This window comes from Amphibalanus amphitrite, unplaced genomic scaffold, assembly GCF_019059575.1.
Source record: "Amphibalanus amphitrite isolate SeventyFive unplaced genomic scaffold, NRLGWU_Aamphi_draft 000318F_arrow, whole genome shotgun sequence".
Taxonomy (NCBI): Eukaryota; Metazoa; Arthropoda; class Thecostraca; order Balanomorpha; family Balanidae; genus Amphibalanus; species Amphibalanus amphitrite.
The window spans coordinates 190,585-206,873 of record NW_024881813.1 but is presented as its reverse complement, the minus strand read 5'-3'; the positions used below and the strand labels follow the sequence as shown (position 1 = coordinate 206,873).

The 16,289-nt window shown below is 51.6% G+C and overlaps 2 protein-coding genes across 5 annotated transcripts; both read left to right on the top strand.

The window, feature by feature from the left end:
• Positions 1-242: 242 nt before the first annotated feature.
• Positions 243-7,000, top strand: LOC122388341 (DEAD-box helicase Dbp80-like). Of its 4 annotated transcripts, none has more exons than XM_043379350.1 (12): positions 243-407; positions 2,214-2,281; positions 2,694-3,013; positions 3,229-3,321; positions 3,590-3,692; positions 3,822-3,936; positions 4,356-4,533; positions 4,815-4,925; positions 5,104-5,230; positions 5,475-5,637; positions 5,859-6,050; positions 6,331-7,000. In XM_043379350.1, exons 2-12 carry the CDS (start codon positions 2,219-2,221, stop codon positions 6,393-6,395), a joined length of 1,530 nt encoding a protein of 509 aa, XP_043235285.1. In that variant the 5' UTR covers positions 243-407; positions 2,214-2,218; the 3' UTR covers positions 6,396-7,000. The 4 variants fall into 4 exon arrangements, with proteins under 4 accessions (XP_043235285.1, XP_043235286.1, XP_043235287.1 ...); XM_043379351.1 differs by having other exon boundaries at positions 246-298; XM_043379352.1 differs by having other exon boundaries at positions 289-318.
• A 1,032-nt stretch (positions 7,001-8,032) lies between these two features.
• LOC122388336 (invertebrate-type lysozyme 6-like) lies at positions 8,033-13,899 on the top strand. Its single transcript, XM_043379337.1, has 4 exons — positions 8,033-8,128; positions 8,669-8,842; positions 9,521-9,594; positions 11,333-13,899. The coding sequence occupies exons 1-4, from the start codon at positions 8,044-8,046 to the stop codon at positions 11,585-11,587; spliced, it is 588 nt and encodes a 195-aa protein (XP_043235272.1). The 5' UTR covers positions 8,033-8,043; the 3' UTR covers positions 11,588-13,899.
• Positions 13,900-16,289: the final 2,390 nt, after the last annotated feature.

Below are 16,289 nucleotides of genomic sequence, written 5' to 3'. Positions count from 1 at the left end.
TTTGAGCCTGGTAGGGATTTCCCGGATAATCCTTTCTGGTAGAGAAAGCCTGCTTCGCACCGAAGTGTTTTTCTTTTATTATGATTTTGTGTAATTGCCTTAAATTGATTCATCATAATTACAACTCATATTTGGGTTTGTTCAAATATGATTCACAAAGCAAACATCCGTAGGTAATCTATAAATGCTTTCGTGAAAATTATTCAAGAACATATTTTCCTTCATACAATTGGAACTTCAGCGCCATTTATGCCTCACTTCCTCGTGATTCACGATCGATCCCCTCACGAATTCCTTCGTGAGTCATATTTTGGAGAGGTTCTGCGCAAGTTCCTCGTGCTTTGATTGTGCGAATCGGAAGTTTCCATATTTCTGCAGAGTATTAAGTTCTTCTTCCTTAACAGTAGGTGAGTTGCTAGAGTTTTATTTTCCCACCAATTAGCTTATAACTTTTTTATCCATACCTAGTGGCTAGTAGTTTGTGAGGTGCTCCTAAGAACTGGCTCGTGGCAGGTTTCAAAACACCACGATGACGAAGGCTGTCAAATGGCACAGCTTGTCAGTTATCCAAAAGTGTAGGTCGGTATGTTCAGATTTCATGACATACCTACTTATTACGTAGCACAACAAAGCCCAGGGATCATAGGCGGCGGAACGGGGAGGGCACTGGGGCACCATGCCCCCCTTTGATTTTGGTATTTTAACAATTGCCCTATGGCTGTTGCATGGAAAGAATGGGACCAAAAGTCGGCAGTGCCCCCTTTAATTGAAGGTGTTCTGCCGCTACTGCCAGGGATCACCTCGAAGCAACCCATACCTTATGTTGATTGTTGGTGGTCATTCATGTTGCTATCTCCAAGTGCGCACCTTCAGGCCACCTCTCCCTGACGCCCACCATAAATTTTACTCTTGTGTCTTGAAATAGTGTTTTTGAATCATGTCCATCAAGTATTGCTACTGTTAAAGGTAGTGTGCCACCTTTAAAAGATTTCCCATTTTATTTTTCCTAGGATTAGAAGCTTCTGTTTTTACCTAATATCGCAAAAAAAAACAAAAATGGGCCTGGAATAGTGCTTTTTCGCCTAAAAGTTTATCGGTTTTTCGATATGTATAACAACTAGTGGGCTGACCTGCAAACAGGCGTCGGCAACCTGTCGGCAACAATCGCGAATGCGGCGCACATGTGACAATAAGCAAAGGTCATTATAGAGTTACGACGTACGGAAATGAGTTATCAGCTGTCTAATCGTAGACAACACAATGTCGAACTTAAACTGTAAACCTGTATTGGTATTGTTTCTTTAATATGGCTGTCGAACATTAATTTATGGTTTGAAATATTATTTTATGTAAAATAATTAATATGAAGCAGCCGTCTCTAAAGTTATGACCCCATTTCACCACACGCAAGTGGCAGAAATGACAATGATCAGCTGACGCATTTTTCTTGGCCGAAGTCAGAGCGCGCGGCCCGACGCACCACCACCGCACCACAAAGTATGAGCAGAAGCCGCGCCCAAAGCCAGGGCCCCGGTAACGTGAGGTAGCCGACTCGGGGCAGCGTGCGCTGACCCAAGCCGGGGCCGCGGCTTTGGGCGCGGTCTACCGCATCCCCGCGGGCAGCCCCGGGCTATCACATGACACCGGGAGGACGCGCGGCCCCGGCTTGGGTCAGCGCACGCTGCCCCGACTCGGCTACCTCACGTTACCGGGGCCCTGGCTTTGGGCGCGGTCTACCGCACCACCTAACAGGCGTGTTCGAAACCGCAGGAGATGATGATGAACGGGTTTATCGAAACTTGATTGGATGAGCCTATCGGTAATAGCGATTTCAGTGTGTGCATTTATTGTTCATAGTGGCGTGAAATGTGGTTGGGGTACGACCGACAACCCGTCGGGGCGAATTTCGCACTGGGGTACTCAAAATTTGAAGAATTTAAGACGTTTCCATGAGTTTTGAAGGTATGGATAAGTTCTAAAAATCCGGTTCTCCTTATCTGGGCCATTAACTCCATATGGTCCAGGAAAGCTGGCACACTACCTTTAATCTCATATATTTGGTCAAGCCTGCATGCCACATGCTGCAGGTTTCATCCAAACTACAGCTGTTTTTAGAGGCTGCCGACCCTTGTAATAGGTGCACCTAGTGCTGCATTTGTTTTCACTAGGAAAATTATCTTTGAAATATCAAAAAAGTGTATTGTCTTTTTCAGGCATAATGTCACTCCCTGGTGACTGGGCTCAATCTGCTGATAAGCAGGAGTCAACACTAGCCTCAAGGGTGAGTTTGAATTTAATGCATTCCATTGGTTGTAGAGAAGAAACTAAATGTTTTATTTTCTTCCTTGACTTGAGCATTAGATATTTTGTTATGTATTGAATGCCTCTTTAATATTTCTGTCGGGTGTTCTATTGTATCTACATATAGTCGTTTACTTGAAACATTTCCATTAAAACAGTTCTTAAAAAATTAAATTCTGTAAAATATTAGTTAAAAAAAATGAAAATGCTTCTTGTGATCAATAAATCTAGTTTGTGGCAGATCTGTTCAGCCCAAAACTAACAAAGAAATTTCATATACCTACTGTTCACATACTTTATCTCATCTGCAATGTGATAGTTGGCCAGAATGTGTAAAAATTTTATCTATCACCCAGCAAGTTCCAGGCTAACACCTATCCTTACATGCACAGGTCGGCGGACTGGCGCTTGGGTCCGGCGATGGCTCGGGCGGCGCCAAAATCCCCGCGCCCGCCGCCGCCCCCGCCCCGCTGCGTGCGCCGGCCGCTCGCACTGCCACTGCCGCCGCCACTGCCGCCGCCGCCCCGGCTGCTGCGGCCGGGGACGGCGCGGCGCCGGCCTCCAGCGAGGACGCGTACTCGGCCGCCGAGGCGTCCATGCTACAGAAGGTGATCCGCACCGGCCTCATCACCAACAAGAACGATATCGAGGTGCAGCGGGCCGACCCGAGCTCCCCGCTCTACTCGGTCAAGTCGTTCGAGGCGCTCAACCTGTGAGTGCGACTGTTCGTGTCTACAACCGTACTGTGGTGCTAGAGTTTGGAGTTGGTAGTGAAATGGTAGTAGCTCGACCTAAACTAGATTACATTTGGCATTTGTTTGTACATGAGCTCAATGTGGCAGTGCACGGAATAATATCACAAGCCTTCCCCCTGCAGCTCTGCCCGACGTGAACTGACCGACCATCCACCTCTCCTTTGCCCGCCAGTCGTCCGGAACTGCTGAAGGGGGTGTACGCCATGGGATTCAACGCTCCGTCCAAGATTCAGGAGATGGCACTACCCATCCTGCTGGCTGACCCGTGAGTGTCCACCGGCCCTCGGAAACCGGCTGTGTGTGACTCGAGCTATTAACTGGTGAAGGCATATTTCGATAAAGGCGACACGCTACATACCATGACGATCGATCTCGCCAACGATTTGGGTCAACGGTTCACCAGCTGCCTATACTATGTGCATTGTGCATTTAACTGATGTATCTGCCCCTGTTTTTTTTTCTATTGTTTCATTTGTTACCGAACCCACCACATGTTTCGTTGAAACATTATGTTATGTTTCTGTGTTTGGCAGGCCTCAGAACCTGATTGCCCAATCGCAGTCGGGAACCGGTAAAACAGCCGCCTTCGTCCTGGCCATGCTGAGCCGGGTGGACATCACCAAAAACTACCCGCAGGTCAGTCACAGGAGTGGGAAACTAAAACACGTGTAGCCGAAACGAAGCGTGACTGTGACCTCGACTCTCAGTTGACTGCATATTGTCCTATGTTTCTCATTGGTCTGACGTGCCCCATATGGTCCTCAGGTTCTGTGCCTGTCTCCGACGTACGAGCTGGCGCTGCAGACGGGAGACGTGGCCCAGAGGATGGCCCAGTACTGTCCCGACATCCGGATCAAGTACGCCGTCCGCGGAGAGGAGAGTGAGTACCTGCTCTATCCCCGGGGTCTGTGTTAGTAGTGGCCAGCGGATGGCCCAGTACTGTCCCGACATCCGGATCAAGTACGCCGTCCGCGGAGAGGAGAGTACGTTGCCTGTTCCCTCCCGGCTGATATGGGACGGCGCCCTGGCTGTGGGCTGACGTGGGGGCGGGCAGCTGCGGAACTCAGTATTGTGGGTAGAGCATGCTGTTGGATAGCGCCGATATGCATTCGTTACACGCCCTCTACGTGCGATACGGTGTCTCGACTCTCGCTATTGTGATTCAGCTCGTCATTTGCTGATGTGCTCCCAGTGCCGCTGCTCGTTGGTTCGTTTTTTGTTTATGTGCCAGAGGATGCGCTGTTTAGCGCCAACCCGCTCACGACCCTTCCCCCTCCCCCTCCACTCGTCCATCTACAGTGGCCCGCGGCGCCAAGCTGGATGAGCACATCATCATCGGCACGCCGGGAAAGGTGCTCGACTGGGGCATCAAGTTCCGCTTCTTCGACATCAAGAAGATCTCGGTATTCGTGTTGGACGAGGCGGACGTCATGATCTCACTGCAGGGCCACCAGGACCAGAGCATCCGAATCCACAAGTCAGTGAGCGATAGAGACTGGGTGATTGGAGAGTTGTAGGCTTTCTGAATGTCAGACACGGCTGGTTGAGGAGAGATTAGCGCGACTCTTAAGTAAATTGTCAGTTGTAGTGAAGACTGACACTTGTTCTGCGATCAAGTGAGCTTTTTGCGGATCGCGTGTTTACACGGCCTTTTAGGTGTCCACGGAATGTTTTCGCGGCTGTTTCTAAGCGTTATACATGTATAGCGACATGTAACCCCTATAACATGTAAACCCTCCGCCTCGATCTTTTTCCCAGAATGGTGCCGAAGTCGTGTCAGATGCTGTTCTTTTCGGCCACGTATAACGGCGAGGTGATGAACTTTGCAGAAGCCATCGTCTCAAATCCAGTCATCATCAAACTCAAACGGTGAGTCGCACTGCGCTTTACTTTCTGCTGTAGTTAATACACGCTTTGGCGGATTGTCAGCTAGAATAAATTGAGCTAACGTATTACTCAACTTCAATACCGCGAGGCCTATTTTAGCATTTGACATGGTATGAGTAGGTGGACTGCCAGAGCCTTGACAAACTATTTGCTCCGCCAGAGAGGAGGAGAGTCTGGACAACATAAAGCAGTACTACGTGGAGTGTATGTCGGAGGAGTCAAAGTACCAGGCCATCTCAAACATTTACGGCGTCATCACCATCGGGCAGGCCATCATCTTCTGCCACGTGAGTCGGACGGGCGGCACAGAAGGGAGGTTGTTATGAGGAGGGGATCATTTCTGGAACGGGACACAGTCAACACTGGTCTGGTGACAATGCTTCCTCACCTGCAAAGCGATGTTTTTATGCCTTTGGTCGTAGCTCAGATGTCGCTACTTGTCAGCGTGTTTCTATCACCGATTCTGACATCCTCCTACCGTCTAACCTCACCTACCCGTGTAGCTCACCTAACCACCCCTGTTGACCACAGACGAAGCGGACTGCCTCGTGGCTGGCCAACAAGATGATCGCGGACGGCCACAGCGTGGCGCTGCTCTCTGGCGAGCTGACGGTGGAGCAGCGTATCAGCGTGCTGGACCGCTTCCGCGACGGCAAGGAGAAGATCCTCATCACCACCAACGTGCTGTCGCGCGGTCAGTCACCGGGGGGGGGGGGGGGGACGCGGGGACTTCGTAGGTCGGGCTCTGGTGTCTCGGTGTGCGCTACTGTGTGTCAAGTGGGGCGGGAACTGATAATTGAGGCGCTCATAACATCAATCAGCAAATATTCTGAGGAGAAAGGCGCCTCTCTCTCTCTCTCCCTCTCCCCCCTCCCTCCCAGTGCTCACTTATAACCCCGCTCTGTCGTCCACCAGGTATTGACGTGGAACAGGTCACCATCGTGGTCAACTTTGACCTGCCGGTCGACCAGACGGGCTCGGCCGACTGCGAGACCTACCTGCACAGGATCGGGCGCACCGGCCGCTTCGGCAAGGCCGGCATCGCCATCAACCTGGTGGACGGCCGGCGCTCCCACGCAGTCCTCAAACAGATCATCGACCATTTCGGTACGGGCCGCGGCTGACTGAGCTGGGGCCGGGGTCCTATGTGATATGCGCATCGTGCAATGAGAAGTAACTCGTCTTTGCTTTAAGACGTTAGAGTGTATTGTCTGAGGTGGCATTTCTATTTTGGCCATTCAGACATGTTTGATAGTACGTTGTCTTAGGTCTATCAATTGTTTCCTATCTGAGTTATCAGGTGTAATTATATTATGTGTTAGTAATCGGTGTGCAGTGAATGAACCTTATATTTTGGTCCTTCTGATCACATTTAACTTCTTCACAGGTCGGAAAATCAACCGATTGGACGTAGAAGACGCGGACGAAATAGAGAGGATCAACAAGGACTAGGCTTTGCCGCTAGCTGGTTACCAATTGCCCACCGTTCCGTCCATCGTCACAGCGGGTCGGTGGGCGACACTCAATCCCACGACTCTCGGCATGCGCAGGGCTGGGCCGCGGATGAGCTACACTCAATCCCACGGCCCTCTGTGTGTGAGTGTGTGTGAGGGGTTAGGGGAACCTGTGCATTCGGCTGGGCCGGTGGGCGAGACGCAATTCCACGGCTCTGTGCGGGGTTGATGCTCCCGTGTATCCTGCTGCTGCTGCTGTTGAAGATTCCGCCGCCAGGCCCCGTGTCCGACCTTTTCGAGACGTCAGTTCGGTGTCGGACGTGGGACATCGATGTGAGGTGACCCGGGCCGGCGCGGTGTAGTGCCGGTGGTACTTGTGAGTGTGGTACTAGTGTACCTGACCGGGTGCCTGACGTGCCAGTGAACCTGGCGGCGCCATGAGCCCGGCTGTGGAGCGCCGTGAGTCTGTGACGCCGAGCTGTGATCCTGCGAGGGTCGCTGGTTACGCTTCAGTTGGCGGCGAGGACCGGGTCTGTGCACCGCTTCACGCCGCCATCACATTTGTCCGTTCCAAGAAGGAAATACATTTTATCTTTGTGCACATTCTCATGTGTGACGGTCACGCCCACTGACATCAATGAATGACTGGATTGTCAATTGGCCATAGAAGCAGTTGCAATTAAACATGCTGTACCGTGGCTTAGGAAGAGCGTTCATGTCTTGAACGCCGAAGATACGGGTTCGATTCCTAGAAGTTCGCAGCTTTGATTCCTAATTAGATTCCTCGGGTCCGAACCGTACCTGTCACTGGCCGCTCAATACAACGTCATAGCTGCTTGGCACTTAGTCTAAAAGGATGCATCGACCTTGATCTACCTGGATACAGTGTCTTCCCGGCAATCAACGGCTGCAGCGGTAAAAATGTTGACATTTCAGGGCACCAGCTCGGAGGGTGATTGATGAGATACATGCGTTGCAACCCCCTACCCCAGAAAAAAAACGTAACAAATGGCTATGATCCAACTTCGGCAGTAACAAACCACCCGGGGATAATCTCCTGCGTTTTCCATGTAGTCCTGTCCGGCGCGACCGCACAATACAGCGGCCCACCTTTCGAGCCGTGTCACGGGCATTTGTCCGCCAATGGAGGCCGGTTGTTCAACGGACGGGGTGGCCGAACACTGCAAGAACGGCATCCAGACAATGCGACTTTGCGAACATGAATATGCTAACAGCATTCACAGACGGCGCTCGTAAAATTCGATCCTGGGGGCTGGGAGGCGTTACTTTGATCGTGCATTAAGTTCGGGAATCGTTTCTATGCGTTCCTTGATTCATGGCTGCCTCCCACCAGCTTTATGTCTACGAATACCTATTCGGTTGGCGCATCAGGATGACTTCAACACGGTACAAATATGACATTATGATCCCACATGCCTTGACTCATTCACTCACGACCTCACCGGTGCGTAATCCCCCCCCCCCCTCCCGCTCCGCCGGGCGCCGCTGCCGTCGGCTCTGCTCGGCTACGGGGGGGGGGGGGCGGCAGCTCCTCTCCTGCCCGCTGCAGATGGACCGTGCGGCGTGCGTCAGTCGGCGGCGTGCAGTGTCGGTAGCCGGTCCGGTCCCCAGTCTGTCCAGAAACCATGGCGTGCCACACACTGCTGCTGACGGCCGGAGCTGTGCTGGTGGTGGTGTCAGGCACCGCAGCGGCGGCAGGGAATAGCAACGGTGAGTGCGAGACTCGGGGACGGGGCCTATAGCAAGGATCGCTATTTGCTATACTAGTCCGAAAAGACGTGCGTTTGTTAGATGTAGACTCACGGGATATTGGTAAGCACTGAGCTTGGTTGTTTTGTTTTCGTGGCAGCGTTATAAGTTGTGCGACTTGCTAGCTCACTTCTATCATGAGTCCAGAAGTAGCTGATCCCGTCTAAACGGCCTGCGTACCGATAACTGACATTATGACTGGCGCTAGGATAAACACAGCCCAATGTTTATACGACCCGAGAGCACACTGCACGTCCGGCTTAGGTGAGAAGTTGGGTACGCCGGCCGCTCAGGAGCCAATGGCCATTATCCCGGCGATATTCCGTACCTAGCACATCAGTTGGTCAAATGAGCAGCACCCAGACCACAGGGTACATTCCATAACCCCAGGCGCATCGGACTGTCAGCTCTCGCCACCGCCCTGTCTCTATGGGAGTCGCCCGTCCGCCGCCGGTGACACTGAGCCCCTGTTGATCAGTGCCGCCTGTTTGTCCGTTCCAGCCGTGATGCCCGACCGGTACTGCCTCTCCTGCCTGTGCGTGGCCTCGAGTGACTGCGACCTGAACACGCCGTGCCGGGAGGTGGGCGGCAGGTCCTTCTGCGGCCCCTTCTACATGACCGAACACTTCTGGAGGGCGTCCAACGTCAGCACCGAACAGCGCTTCAGTCAGCTCGGTGAGCGGAGCGCGGCAGACCGACGGCGGGGTAATTAGGGAGAGGAAGCTACGCTGAGTGCATCTGCTAATTGTAGCATATTAAATATGAATATTGCATGAAACAGCAAGTAGCCTTTTGCTGCATATGTACACAGGTGATAAATCAACCTTTCGCTGGTCAAACCTTCGGGACAGCGCAATATCTTGTCCACCGCCTTTTTAGGAAAATGCCGTTAACAAGATTGGTTCGAGCGAAAGATTTGCCAATCAAAAGTTGATTTACTATCGCTTCTTGACACGCAAAATTACAAATTTTACGCCTGTTGCATTGCATGTGCTTGTACAGAAAAATAATGACTTTAGCGTCTAGCCTCCTCCTCGAAACCTCCACACCGGATAAGCCATCGCCTGAGGACTGAGACACTCCAGTAATTGGAAAACTCGGCATAACATGCATGCATTGTTTGACCACAACTCCAAATATGCCTGGACTTAGCCCAGCAGTCATCCTCTCACTATGCAGCATTGCTCAACCACTCGTCATCCTCATGAGCTTGTGGTCACAAGTGTGGGAGCTCGCGTGCCGCCATGCTCTCGGTGGACCAACTAGCGTGTGTTCGTGTTTCAGACCACCTCCGCTGTGCCCGTGATTCACGTGGTGCCTCGCTGTTCTGACTGACCTGTGTCCGTGTTTCAGATTACCTCGGCTGTGCCCAGGACGTGGACTGCGCCGGCCAGGCGGTCACTCTCTACATGGCCAGCCACGCCACGGTGAGTTCACCCGGTCCGGTGCGCCGGCCAGGCGGTCACTCTCTACATGACCAGCCACGCCACGGTGAGTTCACCCGGTCCGGTGCGCCGGCCAGGCGGTCACTGCGCCGGCCAGGCGGTCACTCTCTACATGGCCAGCCACGCCACGGTGAGTTCACCCGGTTCGGTGTGCGCACTACTGGATAAACTCGATCCAACCATCCAGCCTGTACCCAAGTTGGCTTTACTTATACCTGAATCCTCAGCAACTAATGGAGGCAGGAGACGCTTGTCAACAGAGACGGACCGTCAAATCAGTAGCCATGCGTTGAACTCATATGGACGTTCCAAACCGTCCGTTTCAAAAAGCGATGAAGTTCGCAATTGGCCTTGTCCTAATCGAGAGTGACATCGCTGCACTAGGTGTTAGCTGGCCCGGGAGACGGGAGTAGGTAAAAGAAACAGTGATATCTGCGATAACGACAATCCTCTGAAACTGATCTTAGCAAGGTAAGTTATTTAGCAGCCGCAGCCAATGTAATAGGGGAGAGTGGGGCAAAGCGGCCACCCTAACGCTTCTCACGATGCCAACGCTTGATTTTTAAACTTGGAAAGATTCTTTCTATACCAATGTGATCCCTAGTAAGTTGCCTTTTATTTCAACTGCGTTTTATTTCCAAATGCGTTCACATATGAAAGATATTGACAAAACTTTAAACATATGCATATTGGCCACTTTGCCTCATACCCTGAGGCAAAGCGGCCACCGGCGTCTTCTCAAGTCCCGATATGAGAAACAAAATAGTTGCCTCGTGTACGACTAGGGTATTTGATGGTGACAAGGTTAAGCGAGCATGGATGTTTACTTTATCATCTTCCACCTGTAGGTAAACAAAGAAAGGATTTTCATGAAAATAAACATTTAATTGCATTATTTGGTAACTCATGCAACTAAAAAGTGGCCAAGATGAATGCATGACGACACATTTGAATATAAATAATGTTTTTATCCAGATGGAAGCAACTTATGGCCAATTGGGGGGTGGCCACTTTGCCCCGGCCACTTTGCCCCGCGCATACCGTCAGAGACAAAAATATTCCAGCTGAGCTATTAGTGGGGTAAAAAACATTAAAATTGGTAGAATACATGTACGATAACCATGCAATGCATGGACAAGAACGCTTATAAAAACTCCAAACGGTTATGGAATAACATAACATTTAAAAATTGTAAACATAGTTGGTAACCTGGCAAGAAATGCTTTTCCGTGTTTCACAGAACAATGGTGATGGGCCTGAAACCCCGGTCTGGCTCATTCGAACGACCGTGAAGAGAAGTATAATTGGAAACCATAAATTGGAACTGACGCCAGCTATGAAGGGCTAAAACGATGGGTGGCCGCTTTGCCCCGGATGGCCGCTTTGCCCCACTCTCCCCTACGTCGGTTAGTAGAGAGATACAATCTGACGGTTGACGGGGAGGGGGGGGGGGCATCACGAGGCTAACTACTTTGCACGTTTGTTTGGCATATCGTCAAGCAGCATCATGTAAAGGCCGCGTACCATTTGATAATGCTGCACCCAGCGTCTAGGCTGAAGGTCGCATGTGACGCAACAACCGATCGAGGCTTTGGTAGAAGTGATTGACGATCGACGTATCTGCCTATATGACACCGGACCTTCTGTTTCGGTGTAATCCGACGTGATGTGGTAGGACGTCACCAGTGATCACCCACTGACGTCTCTCTGCCGCCGGCAGGACTGTGACGACGACGGCCACATCACGTGCAAGGACTTTGGTCTGACGCACCTGCTGGGGCCGCGCCGGTGCCACGACCCGGCGCAGCGCCGCACCGCCGAGGAGACCGTGTTCGTGCGCCGCTTCGCGCGCTGTCTGCTGGACACCCTGGGCCTGCTGGGAGCCGGTCGGCGGGTGCGGCCGCACTGCCAGCCGCGACTGCTCACCTGGCGGGCGGCGGCCGACTTCGACAGCGAACAGCAGCAGCTGCTCTGAACAGCTGCTCTGTGTGCGAACTGACAACAGCTGCTCAGAGAGGGACAGACTTCGACAGCCAGCAGTAGCAGCAGCTGTTCTGACTCTGAAAGCTGACAGTCTGAGAGAGGCTGCGTGGACACGGGTGGACAGTCGCGGGCCTCGGGAGTGCGCGACTGAGCACGGGTACAGCGGCTGGAGCGATGGTGCAGTGGACCGACTGCGGAGAACAGAGGCTGTTGAAACTGTTGTTAGTTGTACGCTAGGTGTGTCTTTCCAACCAATAGCTAGACACTAACATGAACAATCTTCGACAGTGAACGGTGTTACTGTGCAGTCTCCAACTGGACAGAGGACATCCAACGACCGATCTTAGAGAAGACGTACACAATCTACAGTGACGGCGCTTACATAATGTCGGCAAATACCAAATCGACCAAATGGGTTGGATGCAGGCTTGGAAAGGCCGGATTCCAAGCACATTATCTCTGGCAGTCCGTGGGACAAACCCAGTGGCGCACAGGACCGTCGGACTGCTGAGCTGCCTTCGAGGGACGGCAGCCGGAGTCTAGTGATTTACTGCTGGAATTCCGCTAATCCTTGCCCGGCGGCCCGAGCCGTCCCGGAGCATCGTCAACTGCTCTGTCCTCGGGGACGCCAACAGGCCGGCGTGGGCCAGGAATGCCGCTCTGGGGATAAGGCGCTTTGAAGATCTACTGGCGATTTCGCGACTCCACTCGACCTTCCACATGTCAACCAGCGAATATTGCTGGAACGATGCAGGATTGGCGATTGGACCGAACGACAGACGGCGTAACTGCCATCGCTGGATTGTCCGTGCAGTGCGACTGACGACTGCCATTCTACCATTAGTGCCATACCGGAGATGGTGACCGGTCGGTGCGGGCCGTCCCACCACAGTGACCACTGCAGTGACCTCCGCCGTGCCGGCGCCGGAGTGGAGCGACGCACCGGCGCCGCCGGATCCAAGGACACTCGTCACCGACTGCAGGGATACCGGCGCCTGCTGCATGTGACTGGTGACTGGTAGTGACTGTCACAATGGCCGGTGACTGAGGCTCTTATCACTGGGGTATTGTGGAGGCGGCAGGCGCACTGCTCTGTGGTTACCATTCTAATTAGCAGAACCTGTTCTTGAGAGAACGTAATTCAGGCGAAGAGGACAAGAGAAAGACCGGACCAGACGGAGTGGTCATCCCAGCCGCCAAGGTAACCGCCGCTCGCTGACCGTGGCTAACCTTGTGTGATAGTGCGTGGGAGTATGCTACTCAGCATTGCCATCCGGAACTGACTCATCCAGAGCCGATCGAAACAAGAGTTATACGGCGTCCGGACTGCAGCGACCTGAAGCATGCGAGCCGACCGTGACACTTCTGAGAACCGCAGCCGCATGCCAGAGACGCACTATGTGTGATAAGTGACCCGGGACGGCATCAAGGCACATTGGTGGACCTGTTTGGGCTGCGACGTGACTCGACGGTCGTCAATGCAATGCAGCGAGATATGCGAGATGGAGAGCCCCAGTAACTCGGCCGCCGAATCGATCACAGTGATCGACCTCGACCTCTTCATGGAACAGTGTGTCGATCGCCGAATTCAGAGGACAGCGGGGCCGGAGACAGCCCCTGAAACCGCGACACAGAGGGGACCGGAGACAGCCCCCTGAGCCCCACTGTCACAGAGGGGCTGGAGACAGCCCCTGGGCTGCACCGTCGCCCGGGTCATGGAACCGGCCGCACAGACCTTGGCTCCAGCTGCTTTGCATACCCGCTCACAGACTGCCCCATAAACCAGAATCAGCCAACGCAAGGACACCGATCGCAGGCAATAAACTTCAAAACACAGGACTGTTTCCAGCCGACACTTCTCCACTCAGTCGGCAATGGCTCAGCGGGGATAGCTGTGAATACGACTGTGAAAGGGTAAATGTTCGCGTCGTACGGCCTGGTGCTCGTCTCACAATGGGCTGTCCCTTCGCTGGGTGATCCTGTGATAGGCTCGCAGCCGCTAATAATGCCGTAGCCATCATTTGCACTAGAGGGTCTGCAACTGATGTGTTGATGGTAGCCCGTGTAACTGAGGTGAGTAGTTACACGGGTCCGTAGGTACATGTACTGATAAGCACAGCGTCACAATCACGTAACAGGATCACTGACGTTTTATGACGTTACACCTTCAGAGACAGATGGTCCGGCCGGCCCCATCCGTGACACACCAAGGTCCCCCCAGTCAGTTGTGGTCACGAATCTCAGCCTATCTGACAGCCCCACCACTGGTCCCAGTCATAAGCTCTGTAGACGACAAAAAGTATCTGATAATAAATCGTTTAGCGGACTGACTCTGGGTGTAAAGAAGCTATTTTTCCCTGTACTTCGACCTTTATTGACAGGTCTTCAAAGGGGCAATGCGATTCAAAAAAGCAAACAATAATCATGCTATACTGCCATCCACGAAATTCTCAAAATGATTGATGCTAAAACACGTGACACAACTTACAGACAGTTCGTACTCCAGTAGGTCTACTTTTTCAAAACACTATCCCATATAGGGCTAAGCGAGAACTTTCCGACACCCTGATTCAGTGATGGGTTGCATAATCGAATCTCGATGGCCTCCCTTACGACAAACTAGTTAACTAGTTAAACGACAAACGGGACAAACTAGTTAAAGCCAAGGACGTACCACCAAAGGATTTGCAAAAAGGTGTCATCTACAAGACTACTTGTGATTGTGGTGCCACGTATGTTGGCGAGACCGGGCGTCCTAAAAGCATGCGACTTAAAGAACACGTAGCAGCCATAAAGCATGGGAGGTCAGACACATCCCCCTTAGCTGAACACTGGCTCCAGTGTCGCCAACCATTTGACCCAGGTCAGGCTAGCACGCTGGCGGTCGAGCCAACATGGTCCCGCCGTGTCGTAAGGGAGGCCATCGAGATTCGATTATGCAACCCATCACTGAATCAGGGTGTCGGAAAGTTCTCGCTTAGCCCTATATGGGATAGTGTTTTGAAAAAGTAGACCTACTGGAGTACGAACTGTCTGTAAGTTGTGTCACGTGTTTTAGCATCAATCATTTTGAGAATTGCGTGGATGGCAGTATAGCATGATTATTGTTTGCTTTTTTGAATCGCATTGCCCCTTTGAAGACCTGTCAATAAAGGTCGAAGTACAGGGAAAAATAGCTTCTTTACACCCAGAGTCAGTCCGCTAAACGATTTATTATCATTAATATACCTGGGTTTAAATATGACTTTACAGTCTAATATAAAAAGTATCTGAAAAATGCACCGATCAATGTGTATAATTGGGTGCCCGCCAGAGATATGTCGCGTCACATGACCATCGACCACCCCCCAACGTGCTGTATATGGGTCCGCCGCACCGTCTTTTCTTTTTATCTCGTTATGCTGTCGAGTGTACCTTGTTGCGCCCTGGGAACGCGTGGATCCCATGAAGTGAATCATGCGAATTGCGATTCATATGTGATAATACGATATGATATTGTGTAGAAGTGCGTAGTCATGGTATTGAGGCCGTGCCAACTGAATGACACTGTATTGTAGCTTGTAAGTAGCATGTCATAGTGCATGTTTTGTGAAGTATTGTGAAATTACGAGATGTCTCGTACATAGCATATGAATCGATGTTAATTTTCATGTGTAATAAATTCGTCTACGGATGTTCGTTGTTTCATTGTTTCACATGGTTGCAGTGCCCTCAATGTTGAAGCTAGCAGATGCTTAGTTCAGCCAGAAAGGAGTGAATCCTGACAGATCTATTGGCGTTGGACCGCACCTCTACCTCCCAGTTTAGATAGGTACCCCCCCCCCCCCCCTCCTAATGGTCGATATTCCACACAGAGGTGGGACATTCACTCCCGGACCTCACGGTTGGCACCTCAGACCGCAGCGAGATGCGAGTCCCTGGTCTCTCACACCGGAATGTCGTGACGGGGGACTCACAGAGCCCGCTTCCGCCTGCGGTTAGCGTGAGACCATTGACGGATCTATCGCCTGGGAAGGTGGCATTTTTAATTGACGATACATTGAGATGGGACTTTGGCCGATGATTCACTTAGAGGTGATCGGACGCTTCTCTACAGGGATCAGCAGATTCAAAGCGACAGAGCATATCTGCACAGGTCGTGTGGCCAATCGAGCGTAAGCCGGTATCCCTTTCATGAAGAATTTCATCAAGCTATACATTTCATCATTTTTCTGTTCAGGAATGCGAACTACCGCTCAGACGACGAGTCCATGTCCTTATTTGTAGGCGCTTAATGCGTAGTAAACTATCTCCTATATCTAAAATGCTTCTGATGTCGATGCAAAATAATTACATGGATAATGCAACCCGTATGTTGCTTGACATCAGCTGGTAAGAAGATTAAAATTAATTAGACAACGCTAACAATCGTTGGAGACGGGACGACCGATAAGGGCTCTAAAAGTTACCGAATAGCCAGGTGCTACTCGTTTGTTTGGCAGACCTCCCAAAGACTGTACGGTTGGGATCAGATGATACAACCAACACAGACAAATCCTGTCAAACAGACAATGCGTCTTGCTAAAGAAGATTTCAGCAAGATGCCAGTAGATGGCTTTACAGAAGTAATGCAGCGCTAAACTACCCACCACATTTACTGAGTCGTAAAGGTTTAGCGAATGAAATGCGAACCGAATCAGCGGTCATTACCACAA

What these genes read in the sequence shown, in the direction of transcription:
- LOC122388341 (XM_043379351.1), top strand. Translation starts at nt 250, where the DNA reads ATGCCTCACTTCCTCGTGATTCACGATCGATCCCCTCACGAATTCCTT. An exon ending in AGGCCATCATCTTCTGCCAC is followed by an intron (nt 5,231 to 5,474) that starts GTGAGTCGGACG and finishes TGTTGACCACAG; the next exon opens with ACGAAGCGGACTGCCTCGTG. An exon ending in ACAGATCATCGACCATTTCG is followed by an intron (nt 6,051 to 6,330) that starts GTACGGGCCGCG and finishes ACTTCTTCACAG; the next exon opens with GTCGGAAAATCAACCGATTG.
- LOC122388336 (XM_043379337.1), top strand. Translation starts at nt 8,044, where the DNA reads ATGGCGTGCCACACACTGCTGCTGACGGCCGGAGCTGTGCTGGTGGTG. An exon ending in ACAGCGCTTCAGTCAGCTCG is followed by an intron (nt 8,843 to 9,520) that starts GTGAGCGGAGCG and finishes TCCGTGTTTCAG; the next exon opens with ATTACCTCGGCTGTGCCCAG. An exon ending in ACATGGCCAGCCACGCCACG is followed by an intron (nt 9,595 to 11,332) that starts GTGAGTTCACCC and finishes TGCCGCCGGCAG; the next exon opens with GACTGTGACGACGACGGCCA.